The sequence below is a fragment of the Balaenoptera acutorostrata genome, chromosome 13 (assembly GCF_949987535.1).
Source record: "Balaenoptera acutorostrata chromosome 13, mBalAcu1.1, whole genome shotgun sequence".
In the NCBI taxonomy this organism is placed as follows: Eukaryota; Metazoa; Chordata; class Mammalia; order Artiodactyla; family Balaenopteridae; genus Balaenoptera; species Balaenoptera acutorostrata.
This window is the reverse complement of record NC_080076.1, coordinates 82,166,562-82,190,306: the sequence shown is the minus strand read 5'-3', so window position 1 is coordinate 82,190,306 and position 23,745 is coordinate 82,166,562. Positions and strand designations below refer to the sequence as shown.

Here is a 23,745-nt window from a genome sequence, read left to right as displayed (position 1 = left end):
TTAAGGACTTAAGTCTGCTTGATTTCAAGACCTGCTATAAAGCTACAGTAATCAGGGCACTTTGGTATTGGCAAAAAGATAGACATAGAACAATGGGACAATACAGACGGTTCAGAAATAGATGAATACATTTGGTCAAGTGCTTTTGTTTTTGTTTTTTTTTAATAAATGTGCTAAGACAATTCAATGAAGAGAGGAAAATCTTTTCAACAAATGGTACTGGATCAACTGGACATCCATGTGGGGAACATCAAACACTGACCCTTATCTCACTGTCCACAAAAATTAATTCAAAATGGATGATAGACTCAAGTAAAGAATCTAAAATTATAAAACTTCTAGAAGAAAACGAGAAAATCTTTGTGAGCTTGGACTAGGCAAAAGTTTCTTAGAAAAAGTAGGAACCATAGAAGATTTTTTTTTTTTACTTTTATCAAAATAAAAAATGTTTGCTCTTCAAAAGACACCATTAAGTCAAAAAGGCAAGCCACAAGCTGACCAAGAATATATCCACAACACATTTATCAGACAAAGATTTGTATCCAGGGTATATATAAGACTCTTACAACTCATTCATATGAAGACAAACGCAATAAGAAAGTGAGCAGAAGATGTGAACACTTCCCAAAAGGTGACATACAAATGACCAATAAGCACAATGGAAAGATGCTCAACATCAAAAGTCATCAGGGAAATGCAAACTAAAACCACAATGAGATAACACTATACATCCATTAAAATGTTAAGAAAAAAATACAAGTTTTGTTGAGTATGTGGAGCAAATGAAACTCATAAAGTAAAATGGTGCACCTACTTTTGAAGACAGTTTGGCAGTTTCTTAGAAAGTTAAACACACTTTACAATCCAGCAATCCCACTTCTAGGTTTCTACACAAGAAATGAAAACTTCTAGGTTGACATAGAAACCTATACATGTATTCATAGCAGCTTTGTCATAGCAAAAATAACTAGAAAACCCTCAAATGTCCATCACCAGTTGAATGGATAAATTGTTACAGCCATACAATGGATACTACTCAGCAATAAAAATGAGCTGTTGCTACATGCAACATGGATGAATCTCAAAAGCCAAGCAAGGAAAAAAAAAAAAAAAAAAAGGAGTATGTACTATATGATTCCACTTCTGTAAAATTCTAGAAAATGCAAACTGTAGTGACAGGAAGATCAATAGTTGACTTGTGATAGGGTTAGAAGGAGGGATGAAATACAGAAATGTAAGGAAGCTTTTGGAGGTATGGAATTGTTTAATCTTGATTTGGGTGATGGTTTCTTGGTATATACATATGTAAAACATCAAATTATATGCTTAAATATATGCAACATAATGTACTTTGATTATATTCCAATAAAGTTGAAAAAATAAATATTCTACTTGTTCACAGGTTAAGCAGGGAGCTTATCAAGGTAGAATCCCAGAGATGGCCCTAACAGTACTTTCAGAAATGTGATCTTAAGGTGATTGTAAATTTTTTAGCCCATTTGAGTCTCTTCGAGGAAAAGGTACAATTAGACCAGGGATCGGAGATAAGAGTAGGGTAAGAAATAAAAAATCTAAGATATAAATTCCTGAGTGGAAGGGACACCAGACTAAGAAGGAGGTTAGCTTTCTGATGTTTATGGTCATCAGAATTACGGAATTGATGAATGAGCTTTAGAGAGCTCTGTAAAAACTCAGTTGTATGTGGGAACTTCCCTGGCGGTCCAGTGGTTAGGACTCCACGCTACCAATGCAGGGGGTGTGGGTTTGATCCCTGGTCAGGGAACTAGGATCCTGCATGCCGTGGGGTTTAGCCAAAAAATAGAAAACAAAACAAAAAAACGCAGTTGTATGTGAATTTTTGTAGAAGTATACATTTGGGAAAGGGGAGAAGGAACTTTTACGGCATGGTAAATGGATATAAAGAAGTCCATGCTCCCTAAACTTGACAGCCCCTTTACGATTATTCATTCAACTGATGGTCACTGAGACTTCGTTATATGCTGGACATATGTCCGGTGCTGGAGATATTGAGCAGGACACTGGTTGTCCTTGCCTTTATAAAGGGTCCAGGCTAATAGAGGAGATAAACATCAAATTAAAAATTATACACATATACGTAATTTAAAATTACAGTTTTAATGTTTCAACAGAGTGGTGCAGGAGAATCTTACCTAGTCAGGGAAGGATTCCCTGAAGGTCAGTTAAGGGATACCTAAAGGGCGAATGGGATATTGTCAAAGAAAGTGGAAGGAGAAGGTTCCAGGCACCACTTTTAAAGGACCAAATCTGGAAGCAGTCCGCCTTGTCAAGGGACTGAGAGGCAGCCAGCAAGTTTGGAGTTTAACGAGAAGACAACCGCAGGAAGCTAGAGAGGAAAACGGGGGTCAGGTCATATAGAGCCTTAGAGGCCATTTAAGGATCTGAGCTCCCTCCCAGAGCAGCTGCAAACTGCTGAAAGGTTTTAAGTGGACACTGGGGCTGTTTGACTTTGCACCAGTTTAAGAACAGAGGCCCTTTGCTCCCTGACCCAGATGAGGATTTAGGCCGGTACCATCACGTTTAAATATTAAAAAGATACCAATCCTGTGTTTCTGATATCTGGTCTTAGCATCTGTGTTAACCAGGGATTAATTCAGGGCCTCCTGAGTAATTGCCATGTTTGATATATTTTCTGCCATCAAGTCAGAATGATGAGCAGTTCCCAAGGGTCCAGACTTGTTAGAAATGCTGGGCTCTGGCAGGGCTGCTAAAACTGCACCGTGACACAGAACAGCCTCCTGTGTCTCGTCATTCTAAACCCTACACTTGGTAAACGTGTAGCCTTGAGGAAAGCGGGGCCACTTGTAGACATGGTTCCTGTATGTCAATCAGGTCAAGTTAATCATTTATGTGTATTAATTCACTTAATCGCAACAAAAGATCATTTTGTGGTTCTCCAACAACCTTGCGAGGTAAATAAGGCAGATTAATGATTCCCCCCCACCCATTTTTTCACATGAGGCTGAGCCTCGAAGGGAATTTGTGTGCAAGTGGGTGTGGTGGTTGTGAGCTGGGCTCTGAGGCCAGAGCTACATTCAGAACCAGAATCATCCACTTCCTAGCTGGGAGTCCCTGGGCAAGTTCCGGTCTCTTTCCAATTTACTAGGTGAAACCTTGCTTCTAAGGTTATTAATATATCTTTTCATATGTATTACGTTTATGTGAACTTCCTGTGTATACACTTCACCTTTTTGGTTGGGTGGCTGAACTTCTGTACCTGTTTTAAACAAGGAAACTAATAGAGTACTAAAATTCCTCATTAATCTTTAGACTCTGTGACTAAAAAGATACTGTGGTTAGCAGATAAAAAGTCTCAAGGAAAACAGGAGTTTAGAGAAAAAGAATAAATGATTTTAAATATACATAAATATCAAATTGTCCAAATGTTTAAAGTTTGAGAAGACTGGTAAGAGGATGGAAAAGCAGGTGCTTACATATACCACTGACATGAATAAAATCAGTGTGATCTTTTTGGAGGGTGATTTGTCAGTATCAAAACTGAAAATGTATATACCCTTTGACCTGATGTCAATGCTAGGAATTTACCCCACTAAATTACTCGCAAAAGAATTTTATACATATAGAAAAATGTTTGCTGAAGCACTCTATATAATAGCAAATAACCAGAAATAATCTAACCACAGCAGGGGACTAGACTAGTTAATTATGGAACATCTATAAAATAGATTATTTGTTCAAAATAACATGAATTGTGGTGACCTGTAATCTGAAGATATATGACATGAAGGTACATTAGTTGGGGGGAAACAGTGCAGAACAATGTATACCAGTATGCATAGCAAGACTATAATTTTTAAAGGATAAACGTGCAGACATATGCTGATACGAATCTTTATATTTGCTTCTGAAAGAAAACACAAGAAACCACCAACTGCCATGGAGGAGGCTGGAGGGTGGAAGGCATTTTCTTCCTGTACTGTTTGCCTTGTCTTACCATGTGCACGTCTTACTTCTCACATTTATTTTTAAGGTCGACAGGGTAGTTGTTCTCTTTATAATTTTTGTTTTACAAAATGTTATTTTAAAATTGAATTTTAAACCCCCAAAGTTAAAAAAAAATTATTCTCTACCTTACTCGCCCCCAGAGATTATACGAGGCAACGTTTCCAACAGTTTTTTCAGAGAAGAAAGTAACTGCAGCAAAAGGTGGGGAAAGGCCCAGCCCTGCTTACACCTGCCAGGCCTGACCAGGACGCCTCTCCGTCACAGACCAGGTCAGTGGAACAGACCTTCAGATGCCTTTCCCTTCGTTTGCTGTATCAAATGGCAGCAAAGTAATCTTCCCCTGGCTCCCCTTCCCCTCCTTTTTTGGTACTGATTCTACATGGATCACAATCGGAACAATGAGAGGTGTGGGCTATTTCTTAGTCATTGTTATGGTTTCTATACACAACTACCAAGGGGGAAGGTTTCCAACCAGCTTCACTCTCAGGTGGAAAAGACCACTTACAAAAAGCAAAGGTGCTTTTCAGGCAAGAAGTCTTAGCCTAAAGTCGTGATTTTTTTTTTTTTTTCATCTCCAGTTTTAATGGTTGCTCCTGCTGTAGTTTAATGGCATGTGTACAAGGACGAGCCCTCTGTATGGTTCCTGAATCAAGTCCCAATTGTCACTGCTGATCAGGGAAAGGGGCTACTCACCCTTAGAGGTTGTCTCTTTTTTTTTAAAATTAATTAATTAATTAATTTTTGGCTGTGTTGGGTCTTCGTTTCTGTGCGAGGGCTTTCTCTAGTTGCGGCAAGCGGGGGCCACTCTTCATTGCGGTGCGCGGGCCTCTCCTGTTGCGGAGCACAGGCTCCAGACACGCAGGCTCAGCAGTTGTGGTTCATGGGCCTAGCTGCTCCGCGGCATGCGGGATCTTCCCAGACCAGGGATCGAACCCGTGTCCCCTGCATTGGCAGGCAGACTTTCAACCACTGCGCCACCAGGGAAGCCCTAGAGGTTGTCTCTTGACTTCCCACATTTATGAAACCCCACACCCAAAAGGGCAAAATATCTGGAGGCCGGATTCAACTACACAATGTTTTTATTTTTATTCAACTATAAGCAAACAGCAGAATTAACACAACATTCAGCAACTACAGACCGGCTTTTCTTACACCGAAGAGTGATCAATTTAACAGGCACAGACTTTCGGATTTCTGATGACCTCTCACTCAGCCCTGCAGCTCATCTAGATGGCCAAGCTTTAACAGCAACTCTCTCCCTATTGCTTTTTTCAGTACTGCTCTTTAAAGGAGCCAGAGCAGGACACTGACACCCAATAACCAGCCTGAGATGTATCACATGGGGGGCTAGCGGACGTGCTGGCCCCTGGTTGTCTTAGGGAGAGACAGGGCCATGAAAACACATGCCAGAAGATGCCATCACAGACAATCCTGGGCTCGGGCTCACAAAGGCAGAGGCAATCAACCTTTTCTTTTTTTCAACCTCCCTTAAAGATTCTTTGATGCTCTGTTCTAATACTGCAGACCTGGTCTTTTTACCAGAATTTTTTTCTTCTTTAACGTCTGGGTTGTTATTCTTATATTAACATTTTGATGACCCCATCCTAGTACCAAAATATCCCCCAACAAAACGGAGTTCAAATTTGATCAAAACGTAAACCCCCTAGAATTACAGAGGACAGGCAGAAGGAAAAGTCACCCTAAACCTAAATCTGACCGCTCAGGGATCAGGCAGGGGGAAGGGGAGAAATCTACATGCATCACTAAACTGAAACACTGCTTGGGAACTCTGGGACCGTGTCCATCTCCTGGCTTTCCTCTACTTCCCAGACAGCTGCTCATACAGTTTGGGCACATAGTCATCCCATTCGGCCTGGTAACACGTGCCGGCCACCGGAGCCCCGAGCTCGTACTTTTTGCGGAAATTCGCCACCTTGAATTTGCCACGGTGGTCTCCAGATCGGTTGCTGAGAATGGGCTCATCACACTTCAGTGGCCTGTCCTGCTCGTAAACCAGCCAGATGTAGCGGTGAAGGCCTGGAGGCAGAGGCGGGAGGGAAGATGTACACACAGCTAGGCACGTGAGAGGGAGACGTCACCCATTTTCGGAGAATGCACCAACTCGGAGGGACCCAGACCACCCCATTTATGATAGGGACCTAAGTTCACTGCAGCTTTATTCACAATAGCCCAGAGGAGAAAGCACCTCAGATGTCCATTGATGAACAAATGGATAAACAAAATACAGTATATATGTATGATGGAATATTATTCAGCCTTGAAAAAAGAAGGAAATCCTGCCCCATGCTACCACATGGATGAATCTTGGTATGGATCTGCATGTGGCATGGAACTTATATGGAGCTACTGAAACTTTCCTATACTGCTGATTAGAGTGTAGAAATTTTCAACCATTTTGGATTTCTATGACCCAACAATTCTACTCCTAAGTATTTACCCAAGGGAAATGGAAACATGCCCATAAAAGGACAAGAGTGTAAACAGCAGCTTTATTCATAATATCCAAACACTGGAAACACAACCCAAATGTCCAGGGAATGGCTACACAAACTGTGGTATATTCACACAATTCACCACTTGGCAATGAAAAGGAACAAGCTACCATCTTGAGTCCAAGAGACCAGTCACCGAAAACAAATGCATATTGCATGACACCATTTATAAGAATACAACAACAGCAAGAGTAATCTGTGGAGAGGAGTCAGAAAATAATTAGCTCTGGGGAAATTTAACTTAAAAGATGCCTCAAGAACCTTCTGGGGTGACAAAAATATCCTACATCTTGTTTTCCATGGTGCTTACACGGATGTGTGCATTGGTCAATGTTCACTGACTAAACCCTTCTGATCTGTGTGTTTTATTATACTTAAGTTATACCTGACTAAACAAATACGAAAAAGAAAAAAGTGAGTTACTGAAGCTCTTTTTGTTAATGAGAACACAGCTCCTGCTTGAGAGAACTGCTTTATTCTCATGGGTGTATTTTCCATAATTAAACTGCCTAATGCAGTTTTATAACTGCCCCAGAGAACTTAAGAGATGCCTGGGAAAGCTGTCCCTCTCCCATCCTCTTAAGAATGCGTGAGAGGGCCTAGCGCCATCTGAAGCTTCTGGGCCTAAAGATAAAACACAAGGTCCCTTGTCGGGGACCTTCTTATACCTCTTCAGAGTAACTCATGGCTGGACAACATGTACAAGAGCAAGTGTTCTGCCGTGCTCCACTTCCCTTGCTTCAAGAAATGGAAACACCTGTAATGCATGACAGGCAATAACAGTGCATCTCCCACTGTTAGCCTAGGCAGCACTTACCCAACTTGGAGAGGTTCAATACAGTATTCTCTCTCTTTCTCTCTCTCTCTCTTTACATATATAATACATAACCTAATGCAATACATAATGTGTGTGTATCTTCAGTACAGTTCTTAGTATCCAAATCTTTTCTAGATACACTAGATTTTCGAGAGAAAGACAAAATGACAAAAAAGCCAATTTTTTATAATTAATTTGGAAACTATGACCATTTCTGAGACCGTTCATGGGAACTAGAAACTCAAACAACCCACAGGGCAAAGGCTGAATATGGAATTTAGATGATTTAACTGTTTAATCCACATGTAGCTCCCCTGGGAAGTTGTTCTCAGCATTCTGCAACATTGCTTCCTTGGTAACTCTTCACCAACTTCCCTGCTTGCTAAAGGCCTGACAGCTCAGAGGCAGTGCTAAAAGAACACATCCATCTAAACTGGTACCCAAGGTTCTAGCCACCTGACACTACAGCAGGTCTGAGTGTCCCTGACAGGCAGTTGCCTTAGAGAGGAACCAAGTTGCCTAAAATCTCCACTAGGGTAAGGGCTCTCATAAATAAAAATAAAACTCGAAGAACCAGACTAAAATTTTGTAGCACTTTAGGACAATCCTGATATGCACCCAGGCTCCCCTCCCATCTCCCTCCAAAAGCAGCCTTTACTGACCTGTGCCCTTGGGAGGCCCAGAGCCCACATAATCGGAGAGGACCGTGCCACTGCTGACGTCATTGCCCTTCATGTTGACCACCAGGAAATGGTGCCATTCCCTATGTGGAGGAACAGAAGACCATCAGCACTGCAGGACGTTATTACGCACTCGTGGGCGCAGCCAGCAAATGTGCAGCACACACATGCTCCACACCAGGATGCAGTGACAGACAAGACAGATGGCCCCGCCTTCTCGGCCAGAGCAAACCTCACACGCCAGCAGAGAGGACCCAGCCACTCCCTCCCTCCTTCCGACTCTCTAGGGCAGGGGTCAGCACACTTCTTCTGTGAAGGGCCAGACAGTAAGTGTTTTAGGCTTTGTACAACACACTGTCTCTATCACAACTACTCAACTCTGCAGCTGTAGCCTGAAAGCAGCCACAGACAGAACATAAATTATCGTGGCTGGGTTCCAACAAAACTTTATTTAGGGACACCAAAATCTGAATTTCATGTCATCTCCACATGTCACAAAGTATTATTGTTCCTCAATTTTTTTCCCCCATTCATTTAAAAATGTTAAAGTCATTCTCAGCTCATGGGGCTGTACAAAAACAGGCCTGGGGCAGATCTAGCTCTTGGCTATAGATTCTAGACTTTTTTCTAGGGAGTGTAAGGGAGGGAAATGCATACTCAGGCTTAAGCATGGACGTGAACACCCCAAATCGGGTCTATTTCTGCCAGCACAGCATGGCCAGTACGAGACTTACACAGTGCAAGAAGCACTGGGTCACATGTGGATGACTCGGTGTTTCCCATCTTTCCCCAACTTGCCTGTATTTGGGGTCCTTCCTGCTGGGAGCATCCGGGTCTGTCAAGACCAAGGTATACAGTTTACCTGGATCAAGGCCATCCCATGCAATGCTGGTGGGCCGGTTCTTAACCTGTAGGAAGGAACAGATTTGGAGTTTAAGTCAGAAATGCTGAAGAAACCAATACCTTCTTTGACCTCAGATTCCTTAAAGGTCAAGCACAGTACATTATTAATTAAGGCTCAAGTGTATCGACTCTATTACAAGCCAGGATCTGACGTTTAATATACGTTATTTATTTTAGTCCCAACAACAATATGGGGCTAATATCCTAGCATGTTATTAACAGAAAGACGTTGGGTCAGGATTTCAACGCTGGTGCTGACTGCAACCTTACATTATCTGGAATGACAGGATCTCTAGATTGGTGACCACTTTACCTGGGGCCTGCTAAAGTGAAATCTGAATTAACCAGATATTTAAGAGCAGAGAAAATGAGAAAACCAAGGTGGGCAGACGTGGACAGTGAGTCTGGAAAGAGAGGCTGCGAGATGGTCACTTTAAACACCCAAAACAATAAACTCTGTAAACGTCTAAACCAATAAACCATCTGAGCACTGTTTATTCGCACTGTTGCTCTGGAGGTTCGGAACCAAAAACTCGCCACGGCGTCGGGCACCTAGTTTCCCCACTTGCAGCAGCCAGGACCTGGTTAGGCCTCAGCCGTGGGCGCTCAGAAGCCAAACGGTAAAACAAGGCCGTTTACCCTCAAGCCTTCCAGCTGCAGAATGCATTTACCTTTGGGGCGGCTTCACGCTACTGGGAAGAATCTCTGCGCACTGCTGCTCACCGCTGCTGACTGCTTACATAATGCGTCACATGCCCTCGGGTGGGGTTTTTACTTCCCAAATTGAGGCCTAAAATCCTGAGCACCGAGGGGAGGCTCTGGGGACGTGTGGGCGGCCACTCCCCACTCCCTCCAGGGGATGTCGCCCTCCCCGCCCCTGCGCAGCGATCTGGGTCGTTTCGAGGCCTACGCCACTGCCTGCGCCTCGAAGTCCCGGGAAAACGGATCAATTTCTTCCGAAGGCCGAGCCCCGCCTGCCACGTGCCGGGTTCCCGGGGCTGGGTGGGGGAAGGGGGCGGTCAGCAGGCCTGCGGCTTGGGCACCGCGACCCCTTTCCCTCGGTTGATCCGGCGCACGGAGGCCGGAACGTCCCTCCCCACCTCCACTGGGTCCCCGCCCCTCCGGCCTGAGAGACTCTGAGCCTCCAGTAGCTGCATCCCCGCCGCCCTTGGGTACCTGGGTGGGTGTGAGCACTTTGCCCAGCTCGTCAACCTCCGCCCCGCCGTATTTGACCTGCAGCGGGTGCTGCGGCCTCTCGTCCACTTCCTGCAGGCTCAAAGGCCCGGACCACTTGCTGAGGTCCACCGGCATCGCGAAGCCGAGAGGGTCGGACAGCAGGGAAAGCTGCGGGAGGACTCACGCAGAGTAACAGCCCACACTCCCAGCGGTCTGCAAGCTGTACCGAGGCAACTCACGCACCTCGGCCGGGGAGCGCATGCGCCAGAGCACCGCCCCGCCCTGCCCCGCTTCTCCAGTCACCGGCGAGGACGGGCCCCACTCTGCTCTCTGATTGGCCGAACCCAGTAGCGCGGGCCCTCTAGCGCTCCCGGGTCAATGCAGCAGGTTTGGCCTTTCTTTTTTGCGGAGGGGGAATGTGCTGCTCGCCTCTGGCAGAGTTCCCAAGAACTGTGGCTGGGCTTGCAAGATTGTTGTTTCAAGAACTGCAGTTGAGCTACCTTTAATTTTTTTTTTAACCTTTTTGCATGATTCTTTGCTCTACTTTCTAAATGCAGAAATGGTAAGGTCTTGCTTTTCTCTTGCACTTCTTAAAACAACCTCATTGCCCCGCCTCCTGGTATTTTCGCGCATGCTCACTGGTTTCCGTAATGGCCAGGAGAGGGCCTGGGGGAACTTTTGAGCGTTGTTCTCCACGGATAAATATATTTGCACATATATTTGATCTCCCTATCCCCACTTGCTCTAGACAAGATTCTTGGGAAATTTTTTTTTTTTAACTTGCGAAACAAGGAATGTTGCTCACCATCCAGTTTAAAAAGAATGAAGTCAGCCACTGCAGTCCCTGACCTACAACACACCCTGAAAGGCATTCAGGACAAGAACAGGATGAGGCACTGTGTGCCTTGAGAAAAAAAAAGGCAAAATCCTTAGATCTTAGATATATTCTAGGAGAATTTTTAAATGAATCCAGATTCTTGCATCTTTCCATACTTAAAAAGCACTAACATCATGAACTGAGATATCTGCTCCTAATGACTATCATCAATCTTCTACCAACATGTATGCTTGATTGCATGTACCCCTTAGCCAAAATCATATATATACTGGCCTTTCCCTCTTCCTCTTCGAAGCAGTTCCTCAGAGCTATTTGAAAGGCTGTCTCCCAGGCTGTAGTCCTCAGTAAGACACAGAATAAAACTCAACTTCCAGCTCTTGTGCTATTTTTTTTTTTTTGTCGACAAACCATAGTTACTATTCCTACTTTGTTGACAAGTGGCTCTGCCTCAAAACTGCTCTCATTGTAGCCACCAAATGCTTTCTTTTTCTAAATATGATGGGCACTATTTAATACTCCTTATCTAATTTGACCTTAGGAGAGCTTTTGACATTGATAACTCCCCCCCAGGGAATAAAAAGTTGTCTGTTGTTTTTATTTCCTATTAGGAAATAATACAATTCATATTTAAAAATCCAAAGAAATAAATACGAATAGCTTCTATTCCACTACTTGGACATAAACATTGGCAACAATTTGGGGTATATCTTTCCAATTTTAAAACTATGACTACAGGGGACTTCCCTGGTGGCGCAGTGGTTAAGAATCCACCTGCCAGTGCAGAGAACACGGGTTCGATCCCTGGTCTGGGAAGATACCACATGGCGCAGAGCAACTAAGCCCACGTGCCACAACTACTGAAGCCCGGGCACCTAGAGCCCCTGCTCCGCAACAAGAAGCCTGCGCACTGCAACGAAGAGTAGCCCCCACTCACCGCAACTGGAGAAAGCCTGTGCGCAGCAACGAAGACCTAACATAGCCAAAAATAAATAAATAAATAAATAAAATTAAAAACATAAAAAACGAAATTTGCTTTGAGCTAGCTCTGGGACTAAGCACAGATGCTCACTGGCTATTTAAGAGGTGGGAATGACTTTATGGAGTGCCTGCTAGCTGCAAAGTGCTTAACTGTGCTTATGGATAAGTTTCTGGAGGCTTATGGATAAGGTTCTGGAGGCTCATGGAGTGACGGGGAGAGACCTCCTGGATCTTGCCATGCCTTCCTCTGTCTCTATTAGCCTGGGCTGCTCTCTCCACTGAGGAGAGAGAAGTGGAACCACTTCCATTAAAACAATGGTTGGAACCAGCCAAACCATATTTACTGGGCGCCTACTGTGTTCAGGTCAGCCTGCTCCTGTAAGGACTGCTTCCATTACCAAATGCATGCTCCCTATAGGTCCGCGCATTCCAAGGACAACTGTAGCATTTACCAAGCACCCACTGTATGTATGCCCCAATGACAACAATTAACATTTACTAAGCACCTACTGTGTGCAGGTCAGAATGCTCCAGTGAAGACAACTTCCATTTCCTGACCATTATCACTCCCACATGCCAGGCCCTGACTGAAGGCCCTGATGCTCAGCGTTTCATTTCATCCTCACACCAACCCAATGTGGGAGGCACTGCTATTAACCCATTTCATAGTTAAATAAACTGAGGCCTGGAGAGGTAGAAGTGACAAAGCAGGTGAAAGCCCACCTTCCCCCCTAGGCTGGACACAAAGTCCTTAAGCATGCTGTAGCTGGGAGTGCTGGGAATAGGTGGGGCAATCATGGTCTTTGACTCCAGAAAGCTTTCCCCTGGTGAAGGTTTATGCAGGAAATCACCATGAAAACCCCTCATGGCAGCCATGAAAATGCAGCCCACACATCTATAACTGCAGGGAGAGAAGTTGGTCAGGGTCCCAGGTGCTGTTATCTGCTTTGAGGCCAAGACCACGCTTTGGCAGGCTGCCCCCAGCCCATGACCAAGCTTGGCAGGGTTATTAACACAGAGCTGGGAGGCTCAGGGCTCCTACCTGGTCAGGACTGGCTTGCCTGTTTCTTTGCAACTACACCTCAGGCTAGGTTGCTTCCTTCCCTGGCTTCCATAATCAGGCTCAGATTCTCTCCCCATTTTCTCTCACAGCCATCTCTCCTAATAAATACCTTGCACATTGAATCCCATCTTGTCATCAGCTTCTCAGATGACCAAGAGTGATGCTCCCAAGTTTAAGAGGCAGTATGAGGACCACCTGAAGTGGAAGCAAGCTTGGAGTGTGTGGGTGCTGGACTTGGACCAGTGGACAGACTGGTTTTGCTAGGATGGGAAATTGAGGTAGGGGCAGATGGATGACATAGCAAAAAGGCTGAATAAGCATAAAGGGACAAGGAAGGAAATGTCCTTTTATTTTTTTTTAACCTATAAAAAGTTTTTAAATGTCTTCAATATACAAGTAATCAGACACATAGCATAATCTAAGGGCACAGGACTGGAAGTCAGAATGCATTCACTTCCTAATCCATCACCTGGTACCTTATGAAACCTTGGGCAAGGAGGGCAGGCAGAAGAATGGCCTCTCAAAGATGTCCACATCCTAATTCCCAGAGTCTATGAATACATTCCGTTACGTGACTAACGGGAATTATGATACCAGATGGAATTAAGGTTGTTAATCAGCTGACCTGAATATTGGGAGATTACCCTCAATTATCTGGATGGGCCCAATGTAATCACAAAGGTCCTTAAATGGGGAAGAAGGCAGGATTGTCAGAACCAAAAGGATGCCATGTGAGAAAGACTTAACCAACCATTGCTGGGTCTGCAGGTGGAGGAAGGGGCCAGGAGCCAAGGAGTGCAGGCAACCTCTAGAAGCTGGAAAAGGCAAGGAACCAGATTCTCCCCTAGAGGCTCCAGAATGAATGTAGCCCTGCTGACACCTTGATTTTAGCCCAGTGAGACCCACTTCAGACTTCTGACCTCCAGAACCGTAAGGTAATAAATTCGTGTTGTCGTAAGCCACTACATTTCTGGTAATTTTTTACAACAACAATAAGAAAGTTATACAGAATATGACTTATGTTTGCTAAGCCTCAGTTTCCCCCTCTCTAAACTGGGTTTATCAACACCCCTGAAATGATTGTGGTGAGGATTAAATGAAACACAGGTGATGTGCTTCGTACACAGCCTGGCACCTCCTAATGGGAAGCTATTACTATTTTTACATGTGCATTATATAAAACTTTATTCATAAATACAAACATGCAAACATAAAATTAATTAATTAATTAGCAATCCAACCACCTAAAAGCAATGAACATCCTGCAGTATTTCCTTCCAGACTACCTTCTATGTATATAAATGTGAATATGCGTATATGATAGTTTGGATTCAGTATGAACGGGGTCAAATTATACATACATGCTGTTGTATAATTTGCTTTTCTTCACTTATGTCTATAAATAAATTACTACAGCAACATTCTTAATGGTTGTACAGGATTCTACTGTACGGATTGTTGCTTGTTTGCAAACGAAATCCTCCATTTGGGAACATTTCAGATGATCTCACTATTATGCTCTAGAAACATCTCTGCAATATGTATTCTTTTACATGACTTTCATGCACTTGTTTGGTTGTTGTTTGTTTTCTCCCGAGGATAAAATCATAGAAGTGGGCCAAACATCATTTACATTTTAAGTTTGGGATACCATATTCCAAATCGGGCAGAGTCTCTGTGACTGACCAATTTTTAAGGTAAAAGGAGACCTAGTGATCAACAGGTTTACTCTCAAATGGTTTTCATTTTTTTTCGGCCAATGGGGGTGAGGCGGTGGTGTTTACACTCTCATTTGTTTTTCAATGTTCCTTTCTATCTCCACAGTTTTATATTCATGATTTCAACAATATATGTAGACTATCTGATCCACATAAGAACACAGATCTCATTTAATAGTCTATGTTGATCATTTTCTGATGTTATACATTGCAAAAAATGGTTTTTTTAAAACAACTGCCAGTTACAATGACGTCGTGAATTATTTGATCGTGCATTTGTTGTTAGATGTTGAGACTGATTCCCATTTACCCCTTCACTGGACAGTTGAGGAAACCGAAGTTCAGAAAGGCTCAAGGACTTACCAAAGGCTGACATCCAGCTGAAAGGAGAATCTGTCTGGTCTGTGGGGAGATGTCTCTGCAGAGTCGGGCAGGGCTGGGCACCCAGGAGAGAGCTTCTGCCAGCCAGAGGGGAGGAGCCAGGCACACCTGCAAATGCCTCCAGAAAGCCTTGTTTTTATCCAGAAACCAAGAAGTGCCCCAAAAATCCAGGTAAAGACTCAGCCTGGGGGCCTTTAGGGGCTCCTGGCATATAGTAGATGCTCACTGTTCACTGCTTACTCAGAGTGCTGTCGATGTCTTAAAGGAGGTGGGAAAAGCAATTTTTAAAAAGAAAGAAAAGCAATGTTACATTTATTGGCACACATCTACTGTGTACACTTGCCTTTCTGGATTGTAAATTGTCTGTGTGTGTTTGTCTCGGTGAGGAGCTTTTGTAGGGCTGCTGTGGATAGACTCAAATGAATGAGCCTGTAAAACCACAGGCTGTTTTGTTTGTTGAGTGAGGGCAGGAAATTCATTGATGTGGTTATTCAGTGGAATGGCTTCATTCCAGTTTTACTCTTGTGCTTCTGCTAGAGGAAGTGTTTCATAAGGGAGGGCTGGACAAAGATAAATCTCCCACGTGTGGCCATAGCTTAAGTTCAGAAACTATTGTCGAGACCATGCCAGTGACCTGGAAGTGTGACTCCAGGGGCTCAGGCTCTGGCTCTTGGCCAAGCAGATGAACTGAGACATTGTTCTGGAAATTGATCTCCAACTGGTTTCCAGGATTCCGCTTGTTAGATTTTTTTTTTTATATTGAGATTTTTGCTTTTACTCTACGAGAATTTCAAAGCATTTAAAAACACCCTTTACATTCCCACTGGTATCTTCTGCATAAAATATTTTTAGGAAAGAGTTAGGCAGAAAATTAATTTTAAAAACAAGCAAATTCTAGTTCTTCAAAAAATTAAAAATAGAATCACCATATGATTTAGCAATCCCACTTTTGGAGTGTAGATCCAAAGGACTTGAAAGCAGAGTCTCAAAGAGATATTTGCAAGTCATGTCTACAGCAGCATTATTCACAATAGCCAAGAGGTGGAAGCAACCCAGTGTCCCTTGACAGATGAATGAATAGACAAAATGTGGTGTATACATACAATGGAATATTATTCAGCTTTATAAAGGAAATGCTGACACAAGCTACAACATGAACGTATATTGAGGACATTACACTAAGTGAAATAAGCCAGAAACAAAAGGACAAATACTGTATGATTCCACTTATATGAGATATCTAAAGTAGTCAAATTCACAGACACAGGAAATAGAATAGTGTTGCCAGGAACTGGGTGGGAAGGAGGGAATGGGGAGTTGTTGTTTAATGAGTATAGAGTTTCAGTTTTGCAAGATGAAAAAGTTCTGGAGATTGGTTGCACAACAGCCTAGTATAAACACACAATAGAATATTACTCAGCCCAAAAAAAGAATGAAGTGCTGATACATGCTACAATGTAGATGAACCTTGAAAACATTGGGATAAGTGAAAGAAGCCAGACACAAAACGTCAAATAGTTTGTGACTCCACTTATATGAAATATCCAGAATAGGTAAATCCATAGACACAGAAGGCAGACTGGTGGTCACCATGACTGGGAGGAGTAGGGAAGGGGGAGCTTCTGCTTACTGGGCATGGTTTTTTTGGTTTGTTTTGTGTTTTTTTTGGCTACATTGGGTCTTCGTTGCTGTGCGCGGGCTTTCTCTAATTGCAGTGAGCGGGGGCTACTCTTCATTGTGGTGTGCGGGCTTCTCATTGCAGCGGCTTCTCTTGTTGCAGAGCATGGGCTCTAGTCACGCGCGCTCAGTAGTTGTGGTTCACGGGCTCTAGAGCGCAGGCTCAGTAGTTGTGGCACATGGGCTTAGTTGCTCCATGGCATGTGGGATCTTCCTGGACCAGGGCTCGAACCCATGTCCCCTGCACTGGCAGGTGGATTCTTAACCACTGTGCCACCAGGGAAGTCCCTGGGCATGGGGTCTTATTTTGAGGTGATGAAAATGTTCCGGAACTAGATAGAGGCGGTGGTAGTGCAACATTGTGATGTATTAAACGCCACTGCATCATTCACTTTATTTATTTATTTTTGGCTGCATTGGGTCTTCGTTGCTGAGCGCGGGCTTTCTCTAGTTGCGGCGAGCGGGGGCGGCTCTTCGTAGCGGTGCGCAGGCTTCTCATTGCGGTGGTTTCTCTTGTTGCGGAGCACGGGCTCTAGACGCACAGGCTTCAGTAGTTGTGGCACGTGGACTCAGTAGTTGTGGCTCGTGGGCTCTAGAGTGCAGGCTCAGTAGTTGTGGCACACGGGCTTAGCTGCTCCGTGGCATGTGGGATCTTCCCGGACCAGGGCTCGAATCCGTGTCCCCTGCACTGGCAGGAGGATTCTTAACCACTGCACCACCAGGAAAGACCCTGCATCATTCACTTTAAAATGGTTTATTTTATGTTACATGAATCTCACTTCACTTAAAAAATAAGCAAATTATAGAAGTCACCTGCAAATATTCGTAGGCTCAGAGGTTGCTTGCAGTATTACTCTGCAAATAGCACATGCTTTCAGAGACTGGGAAACAGAAATGGACAGATTAACTGGTATAAACACTGGTGTTGGTTTGCCAGCATCCATTTCTCTTTCGATTAATAGCACCCCACTCTTCCTTTGGGGGACCACCCCTCTGTCACTCTCAGTTCATGTGGTTTAGGAGGGGCTGCAGGGATAGTCATGTGACCTAAGGCAGGCCAACCAAAGCATTGCATCCCTCTGGTCTAGCCATTGGTTCAGGGATGCACAGGTGAACGAAGCCAAGCCAATGAGACTCAGTTCCAGGACATTGGGTGGAACCACTGGGAAGAGGGAATCTCTCTTCCAGCAGTGCTGCTGAGGAGAGAGAATGTCAGCCTGGAGCTGTTGGTGGTAATCTGACCACCGGGACCAAAGAGGCTGCCTGGGAAAGGAGCCAACACAGAGCAAAGTAGCTCTGAGACAGAGAGAGTCATTATGACATGGTGACATTGACACTGTTTGACACCTGGATGGAGCCAAGCATGAAGCAAGATCTATCCCTTGGACTTTTCAGATACGTGAGCCAGCTAATTCCATTTTGGACCTGTGCCAATTTAAGTTGGATGTTCTTCACTTGCAATAAAATGAATCCTGGATCAATGCAGATGATCCGCTCATTAAAAAGGAGCTAGAAATAGAAACTAAGTCTCCCAAATCATGCTACAAGTCAGTGAAGCCTCATTCATTCAGACCTTAAGCTATCAAATTAATGATTATTCAAACTGGAATCTTTACCATCTTCATGAAAAATGGCTTGCCTGTGTCTTAAACAAGAGAAACTATAGAATGCCTGGCCTGCCCACAGCCACTCTGAAGCCCTCATGAGTCCACCCCCTGACCCACCTGACAGGCAATGCACAGGCCTGTCAAACCACCTGTGAACTGGCCTGGTTCAAAAGGATGACCTACACCAATCAGATTCAACCTCTTGAATCTGCACTAGTATATAAGGAGAAGCAGGCAGGTGTAAGTGGTAGAAACTAATGCAGAAAGGAGAAGATGCACAGAGAGTGCAGAGGGGCCGTTAAGAGCCTTGGGCAAGCTGGAAATCGGAGGCAGCAGAGAGTGTGGGTAAAGGATTTACAGTATGGAGGAGAAATGGCCGATCGGCAGTGGGAAAACAGCAGATTCACAGAGAAAAACGAGCACCCGGAGAAACAGACAGCCTTCCATCTCCAGAACTGACCCGCTCCACGGAAGGGCTGCAGGTGGGTGCCAGACCACCAGCACCCTTTGAGCAAACACCTTCTTCTTGTCTGAAAATTTATTTTTTGAAGTATAGTTGACTTACAACATTGTGTTAATTTCTGCTGTACAGCAAAGTGATTCAGATATATATATATATATATATATATATATATATATATATATATTCTTATTCATATTCTCTTCCATTATGGTTTATCGTAGGATACTGAATCTAGTTCCCTGTGCTATACAGTAGGACCTTGTTGTTTATCCATTCTCTATATAACAATTTGCATCTGCTAACCCCAAATTCCCAATCCATCCCTCCCCCATCACCCCCCTTGGCAACCACAAATCTGTTCTCTATATCTGTGAGTTTGTTTCTGTTTTGTAGATATTTGTGTCATATTTTAGATTCCATATATAATTGATATCATATGGTATTTGTCTTTGTCTTTCTGACTTACTTCACTTAGTATGATAATCTCTAGGTCCATCTACCTTGCTGCAAATGGCATTATTTCATTCTTTTTTATGGCTGAGTAATATTCCATTGTATATATGTACCACATCTTCTTTACCCATTCATCTGTTGATGGACATTTAGGTTGTTTGCATGTCTTGGCTATTGTGAATATTGCTGCTATGATCATTGAGGTGCATGCATCTTTTTAAATTATAGTTTTGTCCAGATATATGCCCAGGAGTAGGATTGCTGCATCATATGGCAACTCTATTTTTAGTTTTTGAGGAACCTCCATACTGTTTTCCATAGTGGCTGCACCAATTTACATTCACACCAACAGAAACTCCTTGTTCTTTAGGTGACCTCAGCACATCTCAGTCCCAAGAAACCCAAAGAACCTGCCCGCATTATTTTTATGTTAATCAGGACTCTTTCAGTTGCAAGTGACTAAAACCCAGTGCAAATGGAATCTTTAAAGAAGAAAAGTAATTAGTTCCAGTACTGGGATGCCAGTGGGTAGTTGGCTTCAGAAGTAACCAGATCCACAGGCTTAAGTGGTACCCTAAGTATCTGTCTCCCTCCTGTTTCTCAACTTCGTTTGCCTCTGGGCTGGTTTCAATCCCAAGTAGATTCTCCCTTTATGTTGCCCTATGGCCATTGTGGTCAGCAGCTTCTAAAATGGCCCCAGCAATCCCCACCTCCTGGTATTCATGGTCTTGTATAATTCCCTCCCCTTGAGTAAGCCACTTCTAACCAATAAAATATGGCAATGTTAATGGGATGTCACTTCTGTGATTAGGTTACATAAGACTGGGACTTACTTACAACTTGCTAGCACGTACTCTCTATTGCCTTCTTGGTTTGCCGGCTTTCATGAAATCACCTGCCAAGTATAGAAAGACTCACATGACAAGGAACTGGGGGTGGCCCCTGGCCAACAGTCAGTGAGGATCTGAGGCCCTCGGTCCAATGTCCCACAAGAAACTGAATCCTGCCAACAACCACCAAGTGAGGTTGGAAGCAGATGGTTCCCCAGTCAAGACTCCAGATGAATGAGGTGTCCGGTTCCTGGTTAAAAGCTAATGTGTGGGCTTCCTTGCTGGTCCTGTGGTTAAGCCTCCACGCTTCCACTGCAGGGGGCGCGGGTTAGATCCCTGGCTGGGGAACTAGGATTCCTTATGCTGCGTGGAGCAGCCAAAAAAAAAAAAATTAAAAAACAACAACAACAAAAACCAAAAAAACCTATGTGTGATTTCTCAGGCCTGACGGTAGGCAATTCAAAGGGTTTACCAGGCAGGGCTCCCAGGGGAAAGCTGCCCCCTTCCCCGCCATGCCAGACCTGGTGCACAGCTAGTACATTGCAGTCTCTAACGGAGTTACTGTCCAGGACTCAGCCCCTCTGACCAGTCATGCTCTTGTGCATATTATGCTCCTTCCTTCTTGGGTCCCTTTATCTGAGGTCCTGGGCAGAGGTCCTCTCCAGGCACCTCTGCCCCGGCCTCCTTATTGGGGGTGAGTGGACATGACCTTGCAGACACTTGCTCACTCTGACTCCATACCAGGTACTTTTCCACTCCAATCCCTCCTCCCTCTACATCCTCACACCCCCAAGTCCCAGGGGCTATAAACTGCTAGAGCCTTTTGTCTGGGGTCCCTTCAACAGTGAGACGCATACAGAGGAAAATGCAACAGGGAGAGTAGGTACTTTCTCCAGTTTCAGCCTCTTCCCTAAACCATCGCAGCAAGTGATCAACGGCTTAACTCTTTCATTTTCAGCTTGTTGCTTTATTCGGCTACTTGCACACCTGACACTTCAGTGCTCTCTCCCAGCTAGACTGCGATCCTGACAAGGAGACCCCAGCTTAGGCTGACACCTTGACGGCAGTCTCTTGAGAGACCCTGAGGCAGAGTCCCTGACCCACAGAAGTTGTGAGATGATGTATGTATATTGTTTTAAGCTGCAGAGCTTGTGGTGATTTATTATGCAGCAATAGCTGACCAATGATAGCCACCAGCGGCTTCAGGCCTGCGTTCATTCAAGTTAGCAACCCCAGCAGAAAGAGGGGTTCCATTGCTCCACACCTCCAGCAGAAAATAGGGACTGCCTCTCGCTAATCCAGACCGGCTGTGTGCCTAGTCCTAACCCACTCATTATCATTCTGACCAGCCTGGGTCCTCATCCACTCCCATAGCTCCATCCCAACCCTGTTTGCTTAGAGTTGGGGAGAGGCAGCTTTCCAAAGGAAAATAATTGTGCCGATACCAGAAAGAAGAGAAACAGAGGCAGGAAAGCAAAAGCAAGACCTGTTTTCTACAAGTAGCAAGGAAGTAAAGCACACACCTTCACAGAGATACTGTTAACCGGCTCAAGACAGCAACTTGCAAGCACCGTGTCAGTAAGCGCCTTGCGTGACTACACAGGTAGTAGAAATTACCTCCGATACCGGCCACTTTATTAGACTCCATCTCTACTTAACAAAATTTTATTAGCTTACTAGAACTTTCCGCATGCTCCAGAAATTAAGAAACTGCAGTTGGCCCTTGAACAACACAGTTTTGAACTGTGCAGGTCCACTTAACACACGGATTTTTTTCAATACATATATTGGAAAATCTTTTGGAGATTTGTGACAATTTGAAAAAACTCTCAGATGAACCACGTAGCCTAGAAATATGGAAAAAAATTAAGAAAAAGGTAAGTCATGAATGCATAAAATATATATAAATATACATATAACATACAAAATATATGTTGACTGTTTATGTTATCAGTAAGGCTTCTGGTCAACAGTAGGCTATTAAGTTTTAGAGGAGTCAACATTTATATGTGGATTTTTGACTGCATGAAGGGGTTGCCCCTAACCCCCATGTTGTTCAAGGGTCAACTGTGTGGAGGCCCCCAAGCTGTAAGCTTATTCAGCTTTCTGCTTTCCGGAGAACTGCTTGTCTCTTTCTTGGTATGCACTCCTGACGCTGCGGTATTGAGCGTAAAAAAGGAAAATGGCTTGCGGCCAGTTTCGTTCCAGGTGCCTGCTCTGGATCTAAGAGCCCCTGGTTGTTCCCCAGAAGAAGGACGTGCTGCCCTGAGGGGGAAGTCTGTATCTCCAAAGAATGGCCCATAAGGCATGCTGACGCATAGATAGTGGCGCATACATAGTGGCGACAGAATTATGTGGAAATACAAGGTTTACTGATTTATTGTCTAATATTCGTTCTGTACTAAACCTATATATACATTCATGCTCTTTGAATAAACTTGCCTTGCAACCATCAGTTGTCTTGGCCCTTCTGATCCCATACTGGTGCTTGTCAGTTCCTTACCCCTCACCGCCAGGAACTTCTAGCTTGCTGCAGCCGGTCTGCGGCACAACTGTATATTTATGAAAACACATTAACCTACCACTTATTCTGATTTCCCCAACTTGTTTGAATTAGTAAGGTTTTGCTGTAATTAACATTTGTCCAGAAGTTCAAGGCAAGTGAACAAAGAGATTAGATAACAAAAGGGTGCCCAGCCATTTCCCTGTAGTTGAGTCAAAGTCCTAGAAGGGCAATGTCAGAAATACAGAAATATATATGTATATTAAAAAATAAATACATTATCTACATATATAACTTTTGTGAATTCTACTTGGGAAAGAGAGAAATTTAAGTTTACTTAAAAAGAAATTTACTTTAAAAAAAATTTTTTTTTAATCTTTTGGCCGCGTCACATGACACGCGGGATCCTAGTTCCCCTGACCAAGGATCCAACCTGTGCCCCCTGCAGTGGAAGCACAGAGTCTTTTTTTTTTTTTTTTTTTTTTTTTGGAAGCACAGAGTCTTAACCACTGGACCGCCAGGGAAGTCCCAAAAAGAAATTTACTTTTAAAATTCAAATTTACTACAGTGTAAGTAGTTTGAGGGGCTACGTGTTTGGCTTTACACACTGACATTGGACTTCTACATAACATATGGTGTATTGTTCTTCTCAGTTTCCTGTGAGACACCTTGACTATGATTGTACATTTCAATTTGCTGTCATGGGAAATAAGATGTGTATTTCACTGAAGTATCTTCCATCTCTCTAACTCAACCCCTCCTCCCACGATTAAAAGTCCAAATAACACCCCCATATACAAAAATATATAAGTGTGTATATATATATATATAAATACATATATATATATACACTATCATCCAATACCCTTTTAGACTAAGATACAGTGGTTCCCACTCTCATATTTGTGCTGAAAAAAATACCCCAAAAGAAGTTCTTTTGGGAGGATATATGTACCTGAAGGAAGGAGATGCAAGAAGTCATGGAGAACAAAGAAACTGGTAATCATATGGGTAAATATAAATGTGCATTGACTGTAAAAAGCAATAACAAGATGTTCAGGAGGAGGATAGAGATCATGGTTAACTCTAGAGCAGCAGCATCCAGTAGAAATAAAAGTTGAGGACTTCCCTGGTGGCACA

At 43.8% G+C, this 23,745-nt stretch overlaps 1 protein-coding gene across 1 annotated transcript; it reads right to left on the bottom strand.

Annotated features, from left to right (window-relative positions):
• Positions 1-5,066: 5,066 nt before the first annotated feature.
• PEBP1 (phosphatidylethanolamine binding protein 1) lies at positions 5,067-10,360 on the bottom strand. Its single transcript, XM_007189473.2, has 4 exons — positions 10,095-10,360; positions 8,814-8,923; positions 7,998-8,098; positions 5,067-6,042 (listed from the first exon to the last, which is right to left on the bottom strand). The coding sequence occupies exons 1-4, from the start codon at positions 10,227-10,229 to the stop codon at positions 5,825-5,827; spliced, it is 564 nt and encodes a 187-aa protein (XP_007189535.1). The 5' UTR covers positions 10,230-10,360; the 3' UTR covers positions 5,067-5,824.
• Between the last annotated feature and the right edge of the window lie 13,385 nt (positions 10,361-23,745).